The 23,442-nt window shown below is 35.8% G+C and overlaps 1 protein-coding gene across 1 annotated transcript in view; it reads right to left on the minus strand.

Annotated features, from left to right (window-relative positions):
- PDHX (pyruvate dehydrogenase complex component X) overlaps positions 1–23,442 on the minus strand; it is a 48,784-nt gene that overhangs the window by 12,164 nt on the left and 13,178 nt on the right. Inside the window, exons 4-9 of the mRNA XM_083838442.1 lie at positions 17,334–17,542; positions 15,306–15,404; positions 10,117–10,300; positions 8,073–8,220; positions 5,678–5,736; positions 3,354–3,512 (exon numbers count right to left, since the gene is read on the minus strand). Coding sequence (XP_083694568.1) covers positions 3,354–3,512; positions 5,678–5,736; positions 8,073–8,220; positions 10,117–10,300; positions 15,306–15,404; positions 17,334–17,542 — 858 coding nt within the window. The remainder of the gene's footprint in view (positions 1–3,353; positions 3,513–5,677; positions 5,737–8,072; positions 8,221–10,116; positions 10,301–15,305; positions 15,405–17,333; positions 17,543–23,442) is intronic.

The following is a 23,442-nucleotide window of genomic DNA, read 5'->3' on the forward strand; positions in this document are numbered from 1 at the left end:
AGGGATGTATATACAAATGCTTTCCTAGTCTCCAAAACAAGCTCTGAAGAAAATATTGTCCATCTATCCAGGTAAAAACTATACTGAACTAAAGCATTCCTACAAAAACCCTGGGAAACAGCATTATCTAATTCATTCTGTTATCACTAGAACTACTAGCCTGATCAAACAGGAGTTTTCTATCCCAGTGCTACAAAACTGTAATAATTCCAGGTGCCTACAAATATTGTGTGTTTTTTGGTGCGGTGGTTACCTGAATATTCTCAGAATATAAACCAAAAATAAATCAGTTCACCCATGCCAAGTTGCCTTTAGCTAAATAAATTGAATCAGCGACTTCATAAAGGCATGGTATATATATATATATATATGTATATATTCACTTCTTTTCAGCGGGCAATCCCTCTTGAATTACTAAACATTGCGGTTTCCCCTTAAAAGTTAGTCTGAAGCACTAGTGCTAGGCAATGGAAACTTAAGTGATAAAGTAGTTCATAAAACAGAATTTAAATACAATCTACCTTAAAATCTCAGCAATTCCAATGGGACATCATCTTTAAAATAAAGACTAAAAAAAGGTATTGCTGTTGTACAATGACTAGCAAGAAAAGCTTTTTATATACAGAAAAGTGTTGTTTAGGTGTCAACTTATAAGTAATATATTAACAAATAAAAATGAAATAACCATGAAGACATGTTGTTACCAATTACTTCAATGTTTTTAAAACTAGATACAAAAAAAATTAAAAGTTATAATTGCTTTTATGTATTGAACGGTGATTTTTTTTTTTAAATAAGATCATAAGCAGGGTATGTACAACTATTTTTTTTTTTTTATAACCGTTGTTAGTCATGAAAGGCATTGATCCTCAATTAACAGCAAATACGGAAGAAACTCTGACTGTGAACTTAACTGTGGATCCAATTATTCTGTTTATTTAAAATCTTTGTGTTTCTACAGCATTTCCTTACAGAGGGCTTCATAAGCATTAATATAATAATCCTTAAAATTCCTTCTAAGGTGTTCATACCTTTGTTTTTACCAATTTACATCTGTACAATGTCTGGAAATTATAAAATAACTATTATACTTGCCACTGGATCTAACATAGATCAGCAATATAATACAGCTCCTAGTGGAATACTACTACTTATGTATGAAAAGTTATATCACAGCACAAAAAGGGATTAATCCATGCCACAACTATAACTACTAACCAATTCATTATCTGTGAGGAAGTTTATCCGATCTGGACTCTACCTCCATTCACATGCAAACAAAAAGAAGTCAATTCCATCATAATTTCCACTTATGACAGTTGCTTTTATCAGTTTCTAGCAAGTGAAACAAACAGACTGCTTAATTGTGTTGATGGGTATTTTCCACCAGAAATAAAATCTTGGCACGTCTTCTTGGACTATTTTGTGAGACAAACCCAACCAGTACATGGATAGTAACATCCATGACACTGTTGGTCAAGGTAAACAACTGTCTTCCCTATGTACATTTCTAAACAGCTTCCAGGCAAGGATCATAAAAGGCCACAGTAGTCCAACAATTGCAATGCCTTCAGCTTAAAACTAAACAGCAAGAAGTTTAAGGAAATCTCCTTCTAATGAATCGACCACTAAGTAATTCAAATTTACACCAAGTTTTCAAAACTATGACATATTTTCTATGAATTTAAAAGTTAAAAGGATACATTTAATTTTATTTCAGGCTTTTCTTCATCTCTGAATAATTATTGAACTAGGAGTTAATAGCCATGTGAATAGTGTTCACAGAATAGAGTCAGTATGAGCATAATACATGTGTGCAATTGCATTACTTGAGTGATGAAAATATGGAACTAGGATGCATATGACCTGGAAAAAAGTTAGATTTAACATGCAGCAGGAGACATGTAGGTAACTTTCACAAAGAAAACAGCTGCCAAAATACAAGGAAACTGGTGAAGAAACAGATGCAGTTTCACAGTTTGTGCCTTCAGAGCATGTACACATGTGAAGGGTACATATTTGTTTCAATAATTCAGTGAAGAAGTTGAGCAAAATTTTGTTGGCGTGGATACCTGCAATCTGTCTGATTCAATGGCTTTCATACAGAGTAGTTGTGACCTATGTTACACACATTCTATTTGAAATGAAAGGGAAATTGAAATGCTTACTTTATCATTGCCTATTAAACATAACACACGTGTACACTCTCATCATGGGAGCTGTGAAACACAATTTCTGTTAAGAAAGGTTTGCAATACTGTGTCACAGTATTAAGGTATCGGGGATGAAAATTGAAGCATATCCTACATTTCACTTCTAATAATGCTTTCCTTCTTGCCATTCTATCACTAATCACAATAATTGAACAATCTCAGCTGACCTTCTTCCTTGGCTGGCTAGAATATTAGTGAAAGGATTTACTTTCACAACATGTGGAACATGAAACAAGTCATACTGACCAGAAAATCATGGAAGACATCTTATTTCAGAACATTGTGTGTGATGACAAATCTTTTTTGTTACAACTCTGGTAGTTGTTTCCTTCTGCTTACACAGAATATCACGATTTCTGTAGTTTTCAGTAAAATACAAAAATTTATGAAGAATAGCTTCTGTCTTGTTTTAGGACACTTTCATTCCCTAGCAGCTACTTTCATTGCATTCTCCAGATACTGCAGGCCTTACGTTAGCACACACTAAATGACAAAGAAAAGCTCAGGTTAGAGCATTTTATCATTCGTTGTGCTTTTTCCTGCCACAAAACACTTCCGCTATGACTGACAAGAATTTCCATGGCTTCAAGCCACCAATTGGCACCTGGCCTGTGAACCCTATACTGCTTATTTGTAAGAGGAGTTTAATGTTTCCTTTGGGGTGACATTCTCAGTATGAAAAGCTGAAGACAGTAATAAGTGCCATAATGTAACTGCATAGAATGTAACATGAGCAGCTACAAACAAATTTCTGGGAAATGTAGGAAAACAAAACACACAAAACCTCAAACCTAAAGATTGGAAATACCAGAAATTAATATTACCTAGTTTTCTCAGAGGGATTAGGGAAATACTTTGATGGCATCGAAATGCAGAGGTCTGTACAGTTTTATTTTTCCAAACGGGCTAGCCGGCCATCATATTGTTTAGTTGCACGGTAAGTCATTGTTCATTAAAAATGATAAGCTGTAAAATTAATAGTAATTAATAATTAATTCTAAGGAATACTGAAACAGCTTTAGACCCATTTTGAAAATGCTTTTCGTTTTATTGATGTGCATCTAGGTCATGCTACATTTTTCACTACAAGAAACTACATAGCTATTATATTCCTCAGCCTACTGTACATTGAAGTCCTACCTTTGCAGAGGCAGCAATTTCCTGTATTCCCTTGGCAGCAACATCTTTTATGATCGGTGTAATGAGACCTCGGTCTGTTGCCACAGCAATAGAAATGTCAATGGACTGCAGCTGCCTGCAGCCTTCTCCATCCCAGGTTACGTTCACATCTGGCATTTGCTAGGAGAAAAAAAAAAAAAAGCTGGTAGAAGAACAATGGTGCAATCAATTATCAAGAAAAAGGAAAATCCTTTAAGACACATAGCACGATACAGGCATTCACCAAATTAATTAGTGCATCACAGACTGCTGCATGTAAATGAAGGCAAAAGATCAGGTCACATCTGTCATCAGGACTGCTACAAGCAGGACAAAAAAATAATGAAATCACTGTAAAGCTCTAAGAATAGATTTACATGATTAACTTGATTTAAACTTACTTTGACAAAAAGCATGACTATATACTCCAGGAACCAAAATAAACAATGGCAGGGGACCCAGATGGTTTCTTTTTGTGCTACTGGAGAACTAACAAATTAACAAAAGCCTCTAAATTCCTTCAGGAGTCACTGACACCACCTTACAGACACCCAGAACACAAAAACCAAAAAGCATTGTAATTTCTCCCCCCAAATAAATCACAGGATATTGACTTTAAAAGCGTAAACAGAGATCTTACTATACCCGTGTGTTGTTTTCCAGTTTTGTCTCAAGCCTTGCCCTAAACGAAGCTACAAGCAGAATATGCTGCGGGTACGCTCATTGTTATTGGGATGAAGTTCTCCTAAAATGCATCATAAATCTTTCTGCATAGACCTCCAATTAAAATTCAAATAATATCTACTGATACTTTTAATGATTTTTTTTTTGACTTTATCATATAAAGCCAAAGCAGCTCAGAGGAAAAGAAAAACAACAAACCAACATATAGGTGTAATCTCAGGTAACTGATCAGAGATACTGTGAAGGTGCTATTTCCAGTAAGTCCAAGATTAGTATTGAGTGACCTTAATGAAACTCAGAATTAGGAAATTGAAAACTGACACCATAGTGCAGAAGATATTCCAGAAAAAAAGTTATGGGAGGTACACACAGCTAAGCTTCATTCATGGAGATGCTAATTAACACTATCACATAATTTCTTTAATGTAAAAAAAGGAAGAAAAAATCAAGTACAAAACTCAAAAAATAATCTACATCCAGTCTGTGCATAGGAACTCATATTTTTTGTTCCAGTTTTTCTTCTCTAACATAAGAGAAGGGGTAACTTGTCACTTCAGCATTATGGGTATAACTCCTGTACCATTAAGTACAATACTAAATGACTGAATGAACGATATTGGCCACATAACATTAAGCAATATATTTCAGACTAAGCTTCACATGCCATTAGGAGAAGATGAAAACTATGTTTCTGTCACAACTTGTCTAAGCCATTGTTGGAATGTTCTGTAAGTGGAAAAAAAAATAATAGAAGAATATGACCTGAAATGAAGTGTCTTAAAAAAGCCCCAAATTGGATAATCAACCTTAAAAATGGTTGACAATGGTTGTGATCTAAAAACTATAATTAAGAATTTTAAAAAAACTATAATTAAGAATTTTAAAAATCAAGACGTTTTTTTCCAGAAACTTATTTCATTATTTCAACTACAGCGAATAAATCTCTAACAGTATTACAGAGGAGTTTAGATTGTCTAACCCACGCATCTATAAATAACGTGGTTTCAACATTTTACCCAAACCAGGGCAGAGGTCTTTCCATATGTATATCTTTAACAACACATGTAGGCTGCTATGCTCTTCACATACAGGAAAATTAAGTCTGTTTTCAAGTTGAGCTTAAATGTGAATTTCTTTGAATCACAATTACTCAAAGCTAGATTACTATTTTAGATTTATTACTTTAGATACATTTAAAAAGTAAGCTTTTTAGGAAAAAGGGAGGGGAAAGGGGAGAAAATAATCACAAGAAACTTCAATGTGGAAAACTAAGCATTTGAAATCTTATCCCCAAATGAAAGCAACAAAGGTCATAATATTACAACAGAAAAAAATTACTTAAATCAGAATAGATAAAATGAGAACTCCATAACAAGTTTACATGGAAATAAAAAGCTTTTGTTCAATTGTAAAACCCACTGTTTCCTTTGTCATCAGTGACTAAGAGTATATATTCACATCAAGTACTAGCATTTAACACAGTACAACAATGTAATGTGAATAGCAATAGAGAAAACTGTTTATTTTTCAATATTTTCTTAAGAATTCTTATAGTCATTTAATAACTGATTGTCAATTATTAAATTCAATTATTAAATTATTGAAGTCAATTATTCACTTACCTTCAGAGTAACTGCTGTCGCCTTGATAATAAAATCATTTACAGATACTTTAATATCATCTGCAAAACGAAAAAAAAATCACTGCCCTTAAGATGTGTTTATTAGACCTGTGTGATGACAAGGTTCCAGCAACTCAGCAGATTTGCTTCTTAGGATTATTGTCAGAAAGTAACTCATCTTTAAATTACTATCATAAAGGCAAGAACACTTTTTCTCCCCTTGGAACAAAAGGAATATCAAAAAAGAGAAGTCTCCTCAGCAGAGACATTCTTTCTAGCTTTTGATATAAAGTCAGAGTAGCTGCAAACTTGAGTATTATCATTTGTTCTAATGAGAAGTATTCCAGATGTGTTTTATGTTTTACATATTTACTTTCCATTTAGAAAACTACTATAGGATCTAAATACACAAAGATAATACTGAAGACTGCTATTCTTTATGAACTGTAATGCATAAACTGGAATAATTGCAAAGATCAGCTTTTATTCAGCTATGAATCACAAGTATGTCATTCTCCAGTGACCCTTGTGGCCCTGCAATGTAAGAATTAGCAAGGTGAAGGTATCTGCAAATCCTTAAATTGAGTTAATGCTATATTTTAAAGCAAGCTGCAAAATAATACGCAAGTAAGCAAGTTAATAAAAAGCAAAATTACACACAAAGAAGTCAGTATTAGCTAGAAACATATAAAATAACCTTAAGAGGACTGGATTACTTTTTTTTTTTTGACTTAAGCATAACAAATACTGCATATCACTTAGTACATTTGCTTGCTTTCCCCCAAAACTTGGAAGAAGGAAGGGAAACAATGGCTACATATGCTCTGCATGTGTTTTTCAAAGCTTTGGGAGACCAAAGTACTAATAATGATCATGATTGCCAACAGAAGCAAAGCCTACAGACACAATGCAGAATATTCCATAGTTGCTATAGAATTATCCTGAAGATATATGATATTTACACAATATTAAATTCATCATGCTTATAATAAAAAGGGTAAATTACTCTGCTGCCATCATGACTACTGTCAGCTGAACAGATCAAGAAGCAAAACTACTTAATTTTTGAGACTGACTTACGGCATGTAATAAATATACATATCTTTAGGAATACTTCTCTGATGGGAAAATCATTTATAGATAACTATGTAAATTTCTGAAGTGATCATTAATTTAGAGGAATTAACCAAGTGACCATTTGCCACATAATTGACTTGCAATGTTAGCCATGAATAGCAATCTATGTTTAAGAAGAAACCCAGAACTCTAATATAACACCAGGGAATCTGCAAGTACCGAACTGGATTGACAGAACTGCAGCATGAGAGACAAACCTGCCTTTTTAAATACATGTTAATTGTACTTTACTGATGTGAAAACTGGGTAGAAAGATTCTAATCTGCATTGTTAATTTTGAAAATATTAAGAAATTCTATTGCACAGTACACTCAGCTGATTTTAGGAAAAACAAAAACTATTTTAGTAATATCAAAGCAATCTTTGACTATTACCTTAAACTTCCACAATATTTTCTAAATACATCATTTCACTGAATACAGGTTGTGACAAAAAGTGAAAACTTCATTTCTTAGTCTTATACAAATATATTTTTTTTATAAATAAAACAGTGACACATGAAAATTGGAATTTCCACATGACATATACTAAGATTTATAGCACTTGATTCAATTGTCAGTGTATTTCAAAATTATCCAGTTCTCTGCGTGAAAGATTTCTGTTTACCTACCATCTTAACATAGCCTTAAGCATGTATCTAAGTTTTTCATTGGAAGAGGTAACTGCCTTACTCCCATTAACACCATTACTATCTGTCTCAAAGGGGAATTTACCATGCACTGGCTAGCAGGGGTTAAGAACTTTCTCTTCTTGTCATGGATAAAGCTATTCTCAACCAGAATTTGAGAGACTGTATTAGCTTTCCTTTTTCCAATAAATTCAGTGAAGAAGCCAGCAAAACTAAAAACTTTAACTTTGTACCTGGAAGGATAGTACACGAGGGTATTTTAATTTAAAGCTTCCCCTGTTATTTTTCACATGAAGAATTTGAGGTTTTTAAGCCATAAAAAAAATCTAAATATTGCTGTATCTGGATGGAATGAAACAAAAACCAACTGGACAATGCATAGTCCTCTGCAGTTGTCTACAAACCATTGTGTTAGCTGGCAAAGTAACAGCTCTGTCTTCCTGTATCTTGACAAGCTATCCAGTTCCACTAATCACACAGGACTACAGCTTGAGTCTGACATACAAAACACCAAAAAATACCATCATGTTCTGTCCACACAAAATCTACACCTCCTGGACACAAGGTGATGTGAACAAGGCAAAGTACACATTAGTGCCACATGCAATAGTAAGTCAGTTTAACCACTAACCTTTGGCCAGTTCAGTTCTTAATTTCAAAATAGCATCAATGTCACAGTCAGCAGCAGCATATGCATGAGGTATAGTAGTTTTAGACTCTGTTAATCTCTTAGCAATAACTCTTCGGATGTTGCTAGCTGGGATTTCTGTGAATGTGCCCTGAAAGAAATCACATAGTACAAATTAAATATCAAGAGAGCAAACATACATTCCCTTTGCTGAAACAAAACTCCCAATACTGATGCATTATCATTGGTGGTTCCCGTTCACTTCAAACTTCACCTATGTGGATCAAAAAGCAGCACATTCCAACTACAGAAAGTAACATGATTAAGATCAGTGAGTGTTCTAGTCTATTCCACTGAAGTTGGATTAATTCAACAGGTTTTACAGAACGAAGACAGTTCACTTTACAGTATAGAATTAATCCTAGAATTAATTCTAGCAGACGTCTTCAAAAAAATATGTCCAAATATTCAGGCTTCAGTTCTCAGCCAGGGTATGTAAGCGTTCTTCTCCATCTACCAGACCTGACATATTGCTCAGACTATGCTTTGTTCCCTATAAATTATAATAAATATTTCCTCAGTAAATTACTGCATTTCCAGTTCTCAGAGTAGTTGCTTCAGACAGGTTTCACTGCATATCACAGAATCACAGAACTGAAGGGGTTGGAAGGGACCTCGAAAGATCATTGGGTCCAAGTCCCCTGCCAAAGCAGGTTCCTTAGAGCAGGCTGCCCAGGTAAGCGTCCAGACGGGCCTTGAATATCTCCAGAGGAGGAGGCTCCACAACCTCCCTGGGCAGCCTGTTCCAGTGCTCCGTCACCCACACTGTGAAGAAGTTCTTTCTCATGTTGGTGCAGAACTTCCTGTGCTCTGTCTTCTGGCCATTACCCCTTGTCCTGTCCCCACAAACCACTGAGAAGAGGTTGGCCAAATCCCTCTGTCTCCCACACCTCAGGTATTTATACACATTGATGAGATCCCCTCTCAGTCTTCTTTTCTCCAGGCTGAACAAACCCAGGTCTCTCAGCCTTTCCTCATAGGGAAGATGCTCCAGGCCCCGTATCATCTTTGTGGCCCTCCGCTGGACTCTTTCCAGGAGATCCCTGTCTTTTTTGTACCGGGGAGCCCAGAACTGGACACAGTACTCCAGGTGAGGCCTGACCAGGGCAGAGTAGAGGAGGAGGATCACCTCCCTTGACCTGCTGGCCACACTCCTTTTAATGCACGCCAGGATCCCATTGGCCCTCTTGGCCACGAGGGCACACTGCTGGCTCACGGCCAACCTGTCGTCCACCAGGACCCCCAGGTCCTTCTCCTCAGAGCTCCTCTCCAGCAGGTCATCCCCCAGCCTGTACTGATACGTCTGGTTGTTCCTTCCCAGGTGCAGGACTCCACACTTGCTCTTATTAAACCTCATTTGGTTTCTTCCTGCCCATCTCTCCAGCCGGTCCAGGTCTCGCTGAATGGCAGCACAGCCTTCTGGCGTGTCGGCCACTCCTCCCAGCTTTGTGTCATTGGCGAACTTGCTGAGGGCAGACACTATTCCCTCATCAAGGTTGTCGACGAAGATGTTGAACAAGACCGGACTCAGCACCGGCCCCTGGGGAACACCGCTAGTCACAGGTCTCCAGCCGGACTCTGTGCTGCCGATCACCACCATCTGAGCTCGGCCAGTCAGCCAGTTCTCAACCCACCTTACTGTCCACTCCTCTATCCCACACTTTCTCAGCTTTGCTATCAGGATGTCATGGGAGGCGGTATCAAAAGCCTTGCTAAAGTCAAGGTAGATGACATCCACTGCTCTCCCCCCATCTACCCAGCTGGTGATGCCATCATAGAAGGCAATGAGGTTGGTCGAGCACGACATATCTTTTTCCTTATTCTTCCTCTCTCCCTCCAGATACATTCAGTAATGTTTCAGTGCAAAAAGTTTCCCCAACTTCTTCATAGAAGCAAATCATCTTTTAAGAAAGCAGTGGCTTTCAGCACTAAGCAGCAGTGGCAATATTTACCTCTAATAAAGTTAAGGACTTAAAAGAAACATTACCGGTGCAGCTGGTTGTCCTGGTGTGGAAAGCGGTGGAACTGCTGGCCTTGGATAAGCAGAAGTCACAGCTGTTGCTTGCGAAGCAGAAGGCACTGCACTAGGCTGGGGAGGAGCTGGAGAAACCACAGGTTTCAATTCACTGGGTTTGCCCTTCTGCTTCTCTTGCAGAAGTTTGAGAGCATCCCTGGTGATTAAACACAGTGAAATACTGACAAAGAAGAAACAATTTCAAAAATTCCCAAAGTATTACTACTCCATCGCTGATTTGTTGGCAAACTTTGTGCATTTAAATTTCTGTTGGTAAACCAAACGTTAAGATGATGATTTTTAAACTGATACAATTACTGTCTTTGTTGATATCTTGAGTTATAGTAAATTATCTCATTAATTTCTATTAATAAAAGTTTTTTTGAATATGCAGTAACAGAAAACATTTGTGTCAGAAGCATTATATTTGTCATCACTAATTGTCAGTGTACAAGACAATTTGTAAATTGCACTAACCATTCTTGTAAATAAGGTATCAGAGTACATATACTTAGGTAATAAAGATCTGAAAATCTCAAATACAAGCTATTTCATTTGTTATATTTGGGACCACTTCAGCTAAAAAAATTAATTATGTCATGATAGTTATGATAGGTTTCTAGTGCTACTTTATAAATAATGCTCACAGGAAATTAAGCATTACACTTATCAATCATTTCTCTGTACCTTCCTGACATAAATATGCACAAACAGGTATAGGTAGTATACAAGTTCACACTTCATATACAGTTCGAAAGATAGCACCATACCGAAGACATACATACAAGGAAAACTCATATCTTTAAGCTACAATCCTATACCTACAGTAGGTGCATTGCATTTACATAGCTACATGCTAAACACTGTTTGCACGTATGAGGTAAAACAGATAAAATTATATTTACACCACCACTGCCAATTGCAAGTAAAATAAGCTATGCTAATAAAATCTGTCTCTACTAGGGACTTGGCAAAAGAGCTGTATCAGTCATGGATCACCTACCTTTATGCTCCGGATCTGATAACAAAAGCTTGTATCATGTACCCTACATAATCCTCTATCACTTCATGAAGCCATCATCACAGCATGTACACAAAAGTTTATTACATAAATTGGTAGAAGAAGTCAAAAGCAAGTGTAAAAATCAGATTACTGACAACCATAGCATGGCTTCTAAATATAAGGCATACCAAACAAAAAGGCTTTATACTTTCACTAATTACTGCTAAAGGGAGAGTTTATTCTTCAGTGAGTGTCAATAGTTTATATGCTATTAATTTTTTATGAAGGGGCAAAATCTCAGAACCACAGAACAATGTGAATGGACTTGTATGTTTTCTTAACAGTAGCAATCCAGAGCCAAGAATTAAAACCTGAAAAGCTCTGTGTTTTCTATATATCTATTACTCATTGCTGACTTGCTTCAATTTGTTCTTTTAGCTTCAATATATACTTCAACAAATTATATTCAAGAAAATAAACAAATCTGAGGTCAGTAAATTCATCACTAAAGCTGTTACTTGTTTTTTCCAGAATTACATGGTAGCATTTCTTTTAAAAGTATTTAACATTTAACCTAATTACCACATGGGGGGGGGAGCGGAGGAAGATGATTAGATTTCACTGAATGAAAACCATCCTCTAGCATTACAATTTCAGATTAAAAAAAATAGTAACTACATGATGTAGTGCAACTTTCCTACTTAACATACTAGAAGCTACCAAAAATTACTTAAGGGTTTTAACTTGGCAGCCATAAGACAGACCATCTGCTCATTATATTATTCCCAGATTACATAGGATAAAGCTTTAATAACTTTTTATATATTTAAAGTTAAGAAAATGTTTTAAAATTACTTCCATGCATTATGCAAATGGCATACGAAACAGATGGCCCTACCTACCATAGCCAAATCAAAGTGCTTTCATGATTTTGATGGCTTTTAGTGTGTTAACTGAAAAATTTATTGCTAGAGTTGAGCTTATTTTTAGACTAGAATATTCACTAAGGAGTTTTTGAATTTCGCGCGAGTATGAGATAGACATTTTTTATTTTTTAAACAACCTACTCCACATGACTTAACAGATTAAGAAAAATAGGCACATCAATATTATGACTGTCATGGGTGCAAGATTCGGAACCTGAACATAAGATGGAGGAGGCACCAAAACATATCAAATTACACATTTCTGTACAACGCCAAGAAGAGACATTTCATCAGAACTGGAAAAGAAAAGATGTGACCATCCCTTCCAAGCTACTTTATAAACCCCCTATCAATACAGGATAGTAATGGAGAAACATGAGAAGAATAGAGAAACATGAAAGAGAGCAATCTGCCCATGGAAGATACCAGAGCTTGGTGAACATTTGTTAAACAACGGAACGCTATACCAAACTGTTATTATTAGAAGTATGCAAATTATGGCAACTCTTCAGTTTAACCACTACTACAGAAATGTGCAGACTAACACTTTCTACTCCATCATGTTAGCCAAAACACAAAAAACGGACAAAGTAAACTGTGTATTTTGTGCTCAAAATATATTTTATATCCTTTAACTTGCCCATTTCACACACATGCCTAATAATCACTGAAGATCCAGTGTTGGCACCATGAGATGCACATTCTGACAGTAGCATACCCTGGTGGCAGCTATTGCTACCAAATTTCCTCAGTCTCCTTTCACCTGAACATCTGATTACTCTATTCATAGATTTCTTGGGAGAGGGAAAAGGTGAGCAGAGAACGTTAAACAACTTCTACTGCACCATCAATGTTATACAAGGAACTCATTCCTCCATAGTGACAGCTGATAAGCTGTATGAAGCACAGATACCACTGCAGGTCTGCACTTAATAAATACATTCACATAAAATGACTCGTTGGAAACCCATCACTACATAAGTGTCCTATATCTTGCTTGCAAGGGGAAAACATAAATGCCTGAGAAACTCTGAAATCCTCAATCACATCTAACTTAGTGACAGCAGGTAGGAAGGTACAGATGGAATGAACATGGCCTCAGAAGACCAGTTACTGCTGGTAACTAACATGCCCACCTTTCACTGTTTGCATTTACAAATTCCGACATCAGCAAATATGATGAGAAAGTGCCGAAGCAGTCTGAGACAATCAACAATTTTAACATAGCTCTCCCAAAACCAGTGTCTGAGCTGATGACTAGAAATGTGGTGTAACAGAGGTTGACTTACTTTCTGTTAATACATTAATTTTCTAGTATACTTCTGAAGAAAGCACAAGACACTGCTTAAAAAAAACAAACCACTCCAGAACAAAACCAAGCAGAACAAGGAATATAGTACTTCAGACTTGAAAGAAATGAACTATCAGCCCACTAAAGGAGCAAATTTGACAGAGAAAACTATCAAGTGAAATCACCTATTTCTGTTAAAAGTAAATTTTACAGTGCATTAAATCTAAAGATACAAAGTTGAGGGAAAAGAATCTTGCTTTCTTACATAACTCACTATCCTTCTTTGTTTCTTGTAATCTGAAACTTGGATTTTAACAATATTAAAAAGTCTTGGATTTAACCAAGGAAACTTGGTGTTTAACAGTGAAAATTGAACCTGCTACACTCCCTCAAAGAATCAATCACTAGACTAGTTAGAAACAAGACTATGAGTCATTCAGCTATAAAGTATGGCATGCATTTAACAGGAATCTCAAGTTAGCAAAAGTAGTATTTCCCTGAATGTCTGTAGCAGCTTTCTACAAAAAAAATCTGCAAACATTTCATTTCCAAGTGTAATAGCAGAGCCTGGAGGCACCTGAAAGGCTAATACCATTTCAAAGCAATGGTTAAAAAATCTGCCTGCATTTTAAAATGTGTTTTCAAACTCAAAGTCTTTTGTATGAAAGAGATGTTTTGAAAAAATAAGATTGGTAGTCAGAACATTTTCATAGTTAGAGAAATCTCTTTGCTACATCTCTATGACAACTACGGAATGTTATAGGTGTTTCAAAGTCCTAGAGGGTTTCCACCTGCCATAGACTAGTAACGCACCACAAAATACCATTACAATTGCATAATGAAGAAAATGATCTCTCTGATAATTTGTTGCTGTACATAGCACATTCTATCCATTCAAATCCCTATTTTAACTCAATCCAACCAAAGACTATATGAAAAAGTTTTAAAAAGGAACAAACTTCCATGGTCTGCTTTTCCAGTACATTTCAGTTACACTAACCTAGCTTTGTATGGAAACAAAAATTCAAAAAAAGGTTGTATGGAAACAAAATTACAGCGGCTAACAAGGGCTGTGTAGGTGAATGATGGCATCAGTCAAAAATAACAAGTTCACTTAGAACAAAACCAAGAACTTCTACAAAAAGTTATCTTTAATAGCTTTACACACAACTAATGCAAAGATAACACACCATTTCAAGGCTAAGCATTCTGAATCTACCACAATACCTTTTTACACACAAGCTGCTAACTCCAACTGCGGAGCGTTAATCAGTAGAACAGAATACTCAAAATAATATTAAACTAGTAGAAGACTGATCACAACAAACCAGAGCTGTAAACACTCCTTAAACTAAGAATAGGAAAAACAATAACAACAACAAAAACCACACAAATTGGAGAAAAAACAGAACTCTGGGATTTCATTCATACCATGCATACATTTCATTGCTCTCCCCAGTTTAACAAAAAGGAGAGCAAATTAAATCCTGACAGATTTCATAGCTGAACTTCAACGAAAGAAGAAAAAGATCTGAATTCATCAAAGAATAGGAGCTGAAGAAAAAAGTCCGCTGTTACTTTGTTTTGGCTCTGTATCTCTGAGTAGGGAATAATTTAGATTCACAACAGTAGCTAACACTGCTGTCAAGGCACTGATAGCCACTGTTAATGTGACAGCAGTACCATACAATCCACGTTGAATATAAAAACAAAAATCTATTTTATTTAAAGTTAAAGGCTTCTTAAAGTATCTCCTAACCTATTCTCCCCATCTGCTTGACAGGTTCTTCAAATTACACTAGGCAACTAATCCAAAGAAAAATCTGGAAGAAAAAGATGGCTTTTATGAAAATAGACTTTTCAATTTCATGGAGATTGCTCTTGGTTCAAAGGAAGAAATAAAGGAATATGAGGTTGTATATTTACTGAAATATCTACATACTCTTTAGTGAAGATTCCTCGAGGCCCAGAAGGTGTAACATTGCTTGGATCTAGTCCATGTGTCTCCAGAATGTTGCGAGCTGCAGGACTTAAGCGAACCCTAAGGAAACGAGAAGAAAAATTAACTATTTAAAACACTAAGGTTTACTTCTTCTATTTACTGCAAGAGAAATTATACAATTTATGCTGTATTGTGCAAGCAACAGCTGGGGAAGAAAACAGTTCTATGCAAAAGCTGTGATCCTAATACTAAAGACAGACTCTTCCCCCCCCTCACCAAGCTTCAATACCAAGTTGAATTTAAAAGCACAACAGTGACTTACAGGGACCAAAATAAAGAGTAGAAAACCCAACTTCAAATTTTCCCTCCTCAGCAGTATAGTGGGAAAGTGTTATCAGTGCAGAACCAAATACATTCTTTAAGACTAGCTTGTAGTAACATAAAAAATGAGTTTCAGGAACTTGGGCAAAAGGATTGCTCATCTCTACTATTTGTTTGGCTAGTTGGCTATGACTAATGCAGTTTAATTCTTATTATAACGTTATTTTTTCCCTAGCTTCCATTTTATTTTATAGTATTGATTTAATGAAGCAGATGTTCTTTGGGAAAGCAAGTCATACAGATGTAGCTGCATAATTCAGTATCTGCTTTGGAAGACTAAATATGAATTCATCCCACACTCAAACATATCTATTTGTTATTTCCTGAAGGAGAATATGTTTGCACTACATTGAATTTAAGGACTGTCCATACGTCCTTGTCAAAAGAACACATCATAAATGATCATTTGATGCCAAAGATGCTAATGCATCTCTGAAATTAACAGCTGCAGAGAAACAGTTGCACTTTTGACAAAAATACAAAACTTAATCCTTTCAAGTGCATGGATAATCGTCCTCCTACAGGTAACATTTGGGCATTGACCAAATGACCACTCAGTTGGTTCCACATGTCTTTCACTTCCATTAGAATAGCCCAAATGATGGTATCAAAAGTGAACATAGCAAACCAGATTAGCAAAGTAAGGAGGTATAAAAACAAGCAAAAAAATCCACACAAAAAAAAGCACAAAACCTCAAACAAATGAAAACAACTCAAACCAGAACAGTTTGAGTAGCACATGCTGCCAAAATGAGAGTTCCCCATTCTTTTCTATAATAGGCTGACTTCACAGCTTTTATGTTATTATAATTCACTCCAAGTGGGGAGTAACACCCTTGGTTGACTTGATATTTTGTTTGCTTGTGTAACGACATATCCTAGTCAAAAATCTCCACCACAGTCATTTATAAGCTCTAATGTGAAACTGTTGTTTGAATAAAACTCTTCAGTTTGGATTATCTGCAGCAATGTCTAAAGTGCAGCCTGCAATACAACCCTATGATACATAGATTACTGTTACCTGCCTAACACTTTGGGGTTAATATATTTGCCTTCTAAGGTGTTTGCAAATGCTTATCATACCCAAACATATAAAAACAATCAACAACAACAACAACAAAAAAACACAACCTAACAAAGAGCACACAAACTCACGATCATTCTGTTAGGAAAATAAAAATAATTTGTTTCCTAATATCAAAAAGTGGAAGAACTTAGCATGTTTGGAGTGAGCCATTTGTTGTTGCTTGTCTCTTTTTTTTTTTTTTAGGAAAAAGATAAAGCAAGTTAAAGATAAACTGATCATCTGATGATAAGTATCTAATGATAAGCATTAGCATCCATCATATGTAAAAACAACTTTTTCCTCATCTAATCTTAGAATACTTCATAAAGCAATTATGTATCAGAATAAAAGCATATTAACAGAAGTTGCTCTAATAAAAGTATGTTGTTTGAATTGACTTTTTGGGAGTACAAGCAGAAAAATATTCTGAGAGGGCAAGCTTTACTACATCACACATACTGAAACACTCTCTTAAATAATAGCTTAATACTAGGTAAGAAGGGAAAAAATATTCTTCTTGGTTCAGCTCTGCTGATCTAACTGAATAAGAGTTCCATTTCATAATGAGCACAGAAACTCACTGCAATTTTCCAGGTGGATGTTCCAGTTTAGGAGGAGGGGCTGAAACTGAAGGACTTGCAGGAGTTGAAGTAGGTGCAGCTGCTGGTGGAGCCAGAGAAGATGGATCACTAACATCAGCTGGTATTTCGACCTGCTTCCAGTCCTGTCCTTCTTCTACCAGCAGACCAATTAGCGAGCCCAAGCGTACATTTTTGCTTCCTTCTTCCACCTAAATTTAAAGCAATGAGAACATTAAGTTATTGCATTGTCTAGACTAACATGACTAAAAAGGGTAGATGTAAAAATTTCAGGCATGTTAATGACACTTCATCAGGAAAATATATCCCATTTTATTTCTACTATTAATAATGAAGACTCATGACAGAAATTAAGTACAGCTGCTATTTTAAGGTGAAAAGGAAATATTAACTTACATTAATGCCTCAAAATCCCATACATCTAAAGTTAGCTAGCATTCAGAAGTTAAAGTGAGGAAACTCAGAGTACCTCTGGGGAAAAAAAAAAAGCCCTGTTAGCTACTGAAAATGAGTGTGGATGCCTAATCTTTGGGAACAAAGCCTGAAAATTTTGCTAGTTATGTACAGCAAGATACTTTGAGATATCCACACTGTATCTAGCAATGGTACTTTTTAAAAACATAACTTTGTAAATTCAGAAGCTAAAAAACAGAAGCCCCAACCCCATAGCAACAACTTAACTTCTTTTTGAGAAAGATAACACTTGCTTCATGCTATCATCCACTGCTAAAATTTGTCTATTTTAACATAACTGGTGCCAAATAACAAGTATGTCCCAAAGAAAATGCCAGCACTTATTTGATATACAATTCACTATTTCAGATAACACCTGAACAGAAATCTTACAGAAAGAATATAATGTAATTAAACCAGATAAGGCCAATCTGTTCCAGATGTTCTTTTCAAAATTAAGATGTATCTGTACGACAATCAAAAATAGCTTTTTTTAATGATTTCGCAGATAAAAGCATGGACTTTAAAAAAAACAACAACATTGACTTAATAACCTAATGAAGGTCTCCACAATAGGGTACTCCTATGGTCTTTGGAACGGTTGCAGAAGCAGAACTCTTTAGATCCTCAGAAGCAGTAACGTTTCCAGGGCATCATGCCAGAAGTTAAAATAGCTCTTGGGACCACAGGTAGCCACATATAACTTAGACTGTACCAAGCCCAAACAGAGTTAATTTCCAAACAAAGGAAACACACTAAAGTTCCACATAAAGCCATATTGCACAAACATTTGCCTCAGATGGAGTTAGTAAACATCTACCTGCACTGCTGACATTTTGACCAAGAAAATGCAAATCACTATCAAATGTTTGAAAAGTCCAAACTAAAAACAAGACACAAAATAAATAGATACACATAGCATTTGAGTATAATATTGTTCTTAGTAGTTTAATCAAGTTTTGTAGACACTTAAATACTAATAAAGGAGAATGCTGTAAAACTGTAAGAAGTGTACTAGGCAGATGCAGATACTAGAACATTATTATTCAGGGAACATGGTTGTCTGCACACTTACGTCCTCTGACAGAACGCACCAGATTTCACTGGATTACCTGTCCCCCTCCCTAGAAGGGCCAGCACTAGATGTAAGAATGAACAGCAAAGCCAGTCTGTTCTGAGTATATTCTCATAAAACATTTCACATTTACAGCTTTGTCAGTGCACTTCGTCTTCCCCCAGGAACACTACATAAATTTTGGTGTAATACTTCTTTTTAAACGAGTATTCATTACATGAGGAAAAAAAAAAATCTGAGACAAATATTTCTTGTTCTGATCTCTCCATTAATACTCTGAAAAGCTGTATTTGAGAAAAAAGTCTGAAGTGCTCAAGATTTGACTTTTTTTTTTTTTGAGATGAGTTTAAAGTACCTGGGAATAACAGAGTGCCAAGCAAAACTCCTGAACTGCTTAGTGTAAGGCTGCAGGACCCTATCACAGAAAGGTCCACTGATAAGCGCATTTATATAACTGCATAAGCTTGCAGTATTGCTACCACTCATAACCAAATAAAACAGCAGCCTGAAGCGGATGCAAACACAACCTACCTAACATAGCCACTGAAAACACAAAAAAATGGGTAAAACAAAAGAAAATTATGCTATAAACAAAAAAAATCACTGAAATTATTCACTAATAATTTTACAGCATTATCTTATTTAGCACTGAACAAGGCATTTAAAAACCTCCATTTGTCAGAATAGGAATCAGATGTTTGATGCTGAATACAAGATTCATGCCAATGACAACACAAAAGAAATGTCCCACAAGTTCAAAATACCTCCCGTGTTAATATGAAGCAGCTTTTTTTTTTTTGCAAACTAAGAATTAACCATTTTTTTTTCATGCTTTCATTTCTATGCAAAGGCATGTGCGTACAATAAAGAACAGCTCCATTTTGATAAGCAGTCTACAAATTGTACCTGAACAGACCAGTAAGCACTAGGATATGCTTGTGGTGTTAATTCTGCATTGCAATTTTGGTCTAAGAGTGCTTTAACGGTGCTATGATTGCACATGCAGAAATCCAACAGGGATGGTTGACCATTCAGTAATATAACAATTCTACTAGTCAGAATTTGTTTATAGACTAGCATTGCATGAGCATTCAAACCCACCAACAGTCTTCATAGTGAGCCTATTGTGCTTTTGTGCTTTTTCTCATATTCATTACTCCTCAAGATAAACAGCTGTGAAAACTCCAGCATTCCTTAATTTCCAGTACAAGTTTCCAACCCAAATGAATGCACGGTTTATATTTTTAAAAACAAGTATGTTTAAAAATATTTTCAAAGAATAAAAATACATGCAAACAGCTTTTGCAGCTCAGAACTGGAAGAGAGAGAGACAAAAAATATTATATCGATTAACTTTTCACCTCCTGGATTTTTTAATCACATCTTCTACATTTCCAAAATTCAAAATACCAGAAGACCCCTTTGCATTAAGTCTCAATGAACCCTGGAATCTCGGATGTAGAAAGAGCTAAAATAAGTAGTTTCACAATATTTCTATTACTCTGTGTTTAAGCATAACCCAGGAGATTCTAAAAACTCCTAGCTTAGCAGACAAATCAGCAAAGCACAGCCGAGCCATTCCAGGGAGAAAAAGCTGGAGAAGATTACTCCTCTATGCAATTAAAGTTTCCTCTGAGCTCGTGCCACTGCAGCACAGTGGCAAGTAAGGTGGACACAACTCATGCTGGCTGACTACAGTGGAAGTTTTACACAAAGTAGTTTCTGTTCATAGCAATTCTCATTTAGGTCATGAATGAGAAAACGGTAATGGATTTTAAATACAGCTCTTTAAAACAATCATTCATCCTTTGTTTTCAGTCCAAATTGAACTAAGTATTTTAGGCAAAAAAAAAAAGTCACAGTTAATTTAAGAACTAACACTACTGAAAGAATAATCACCTTTCTGAAATTACCCTTCTAAAATTTTCATTCACTCATTTAAGTTTTTAGTGCATTTTATACCAAATCAGATGTGATCATTAAAAGACAGATTCAGAGAGAAAAGGAATGTATGCATATGGACCTATTTTATTCTTAGCCTGCACTTTCTTACATCATACATACTTGCAGCATATAGTCTTTAAAAAAAAATATATAAAAAAACAGAACAAAAGGGTTAGAGAAGCCTGAATTCCTTTAATCTAATGAACCTTACCTCTTTAAAGGTAAAAAACCACAGTGTTAGTTTGCATTTGACTCAGTTTTCTGCTCAGTTAACATAGTGCAGAACTGTAGCTGGAATCAAACAATGTAAAACCGTTGCCTTGTTTCTTTTAGGAAATGAGTAAACTTCAACTGATTTGACCACTTAAATGCATTACACTTATTCTTAATTCCCCATCAACCACATCACATTTGAAACTTTTGAGATGATCTTTGAAAGGATAGCCTTTTCAATATGTAATCACCTTCCCATCCACAAACCTGAGCTTAATGTCATAAATTTTGCACAGAAGTCTACTGAACATCCAGTATAGAGCAGGATACTGCAAAAAGACTATTAAGAATTGTATTCGAGCTAAAAAAAATAAATTAAAAAAATGGGATGTTTTTGGAATACAATGCAGGGAACAGGAAAAACACAGTTTCTGAAATACTAATGCTACCTGTAGTCATCATGAACCACTATTAAAGATGCTTGCAAGTCAGCATTGGAGTCTACTATCCTTTCCTTTATGTCTCTTGGGGAAGCATACTTTAAGAATTTTGACACAGAGAATCCCCATGTCTCCTCTTCATATAATCTCACAAAGCAGTATCTGTAAATGCAGAATAGGTATTTCCTATTCAAGAAGAAAATGAAGAGGTTGCACAATAATTTTCAGAAGCATTCAAATCTGAAGATGAAAGAATTAAAAATAGTGAAACCATTACTTATCTACCAGTTATGAAAATAACAATATGAAGACAAAAAAAAAAATCCCCATGCTTTTGGAAGTGTCTGCTGTGAGATTTTGTTCTGGAATACCAGAATGGATTCTCTGAAAGTTACTAGATGTGCTGATATGCAGTTGAATGCAACAACTCGAGAGTTTTATCAAGGTGCTACAAAAAAAAAAAAGGGGCCTAGGGAAAATTACTATTTAGCAATGCGAATTACAAGTAGGAAAAGGTTTACAAACTTCTTATTTATATAAACTACTGTTTGAAATGCAAGTTTTCTTGTAGAAATTGCACGCTAATAATAATTTCTTATAAACCCTGACAAGCTTAACTTGCAGCTGCATTCCATCCTAGATCACTTCTCCTCCCAAAACTCCTCCCACCTATTTTGATGCATTCATTTTTGCAAAGAATATTCCCTGTGCTCATACAAAAAAAGAAGATGCTAAACAGACCATCACTTCTTAAATACTCCCACAGACAACGGCAAGTACTCGCCCCTTTTTGCGGAGGGTAGCTATGCAAATACATTCTGCTACAACTGCATTTTCGTACAACAGCGATAGGCAATGTAATATACCAACCCAATTAGCTTTTGTAATAGCAGCACAAACAAGTCTCACTGTGGGCAGGGTAGAATTTCGTCTTGCATGCTGTTGGCTCTAGGAACTAGTTGTAGCTACACCCTTTCTGTAATTTTCTAAGTAGCTAGATTACAACTAGTAGCAGTATGTCTATATACCTCCACAACCCCATCTCTTGATTAGATATTCCCTAAATGAGACCTCCCTGACCAAATTACATTTTATCTACTACAAAAATTTGTCATCAACGGCATTCTCTTTCAGAGTGCAATCCCAGTTCTCAGTAATTGTAGGGCAGTTACCAGAGTAACACTGTTTAGCTGACACCAAGCATATGGGAAAGTTATCTCCTGCCACTTTAATTAAGCTATTGTTTCAGAGCAGGAGCCATCTTTCACAGACCTACCCTTAGTAAATGGCATTAGAGAGAACTACTGCAATCATTTTTCATCTTCAGGACAGTACCTAAGAAAACTGGTTTTACACTTTGTAAGATTTTAAGAAATTGATAGAAAAGGAAGGATGATACTGTGATTAAGTCAATGAACTGAAACTTAAGACAAAATTCAAGTCCCTGTCTATATGTGAGTCTTTGCTTTTACCTCACTGAAGCAGCACAAGATCTCTGCTCTTTAGATGCCTACTTGCAAAACAAAAACATTTAAAAAATGGGAAAAATATCCATATGCCATTGGCTTGAAAATCCAAGGTCAGTCCTAAATCTGCTTCAAAGAAGGAGTATTTATTCCTGTACTAACACTGTTCTTCAATTCAAGCAGTTTATCCCCTTGGTGTGGGTGCAATCAAATACTTTGATTTTTTGATTTTGCAGTCAAAGCAAATCTACGTTGCTAAGCTCAAGCAACCAAGATTCTTCTCAATCACAGCCAACTCTTAAGTAACTTTGCTCAGCACCCTTCCTCTGCAAATTTACCTTTAGTAGCAACAGGTAACCAAAACTGTTTATAGGAACCCAAATAACGTCAAAATGCCACTCATCCTCTTGCATTTTACTTCTCCATCTCTACATTTTGTCCACTCTCTTCTTTCCCAACACACCACTTTGAACTAAATGTTTCTATAAAGGGTTTCATTA

Source organism: Anser anser, assembly GCF_964211835.1.
Source record: "Anser anser genome assembly, chromosome: 5".
Lineage (NCBI taxonomy): Eukaryota > Metazoa > Chordata > Aves > Anseriformes > Anatidae > Anser > Anser anser.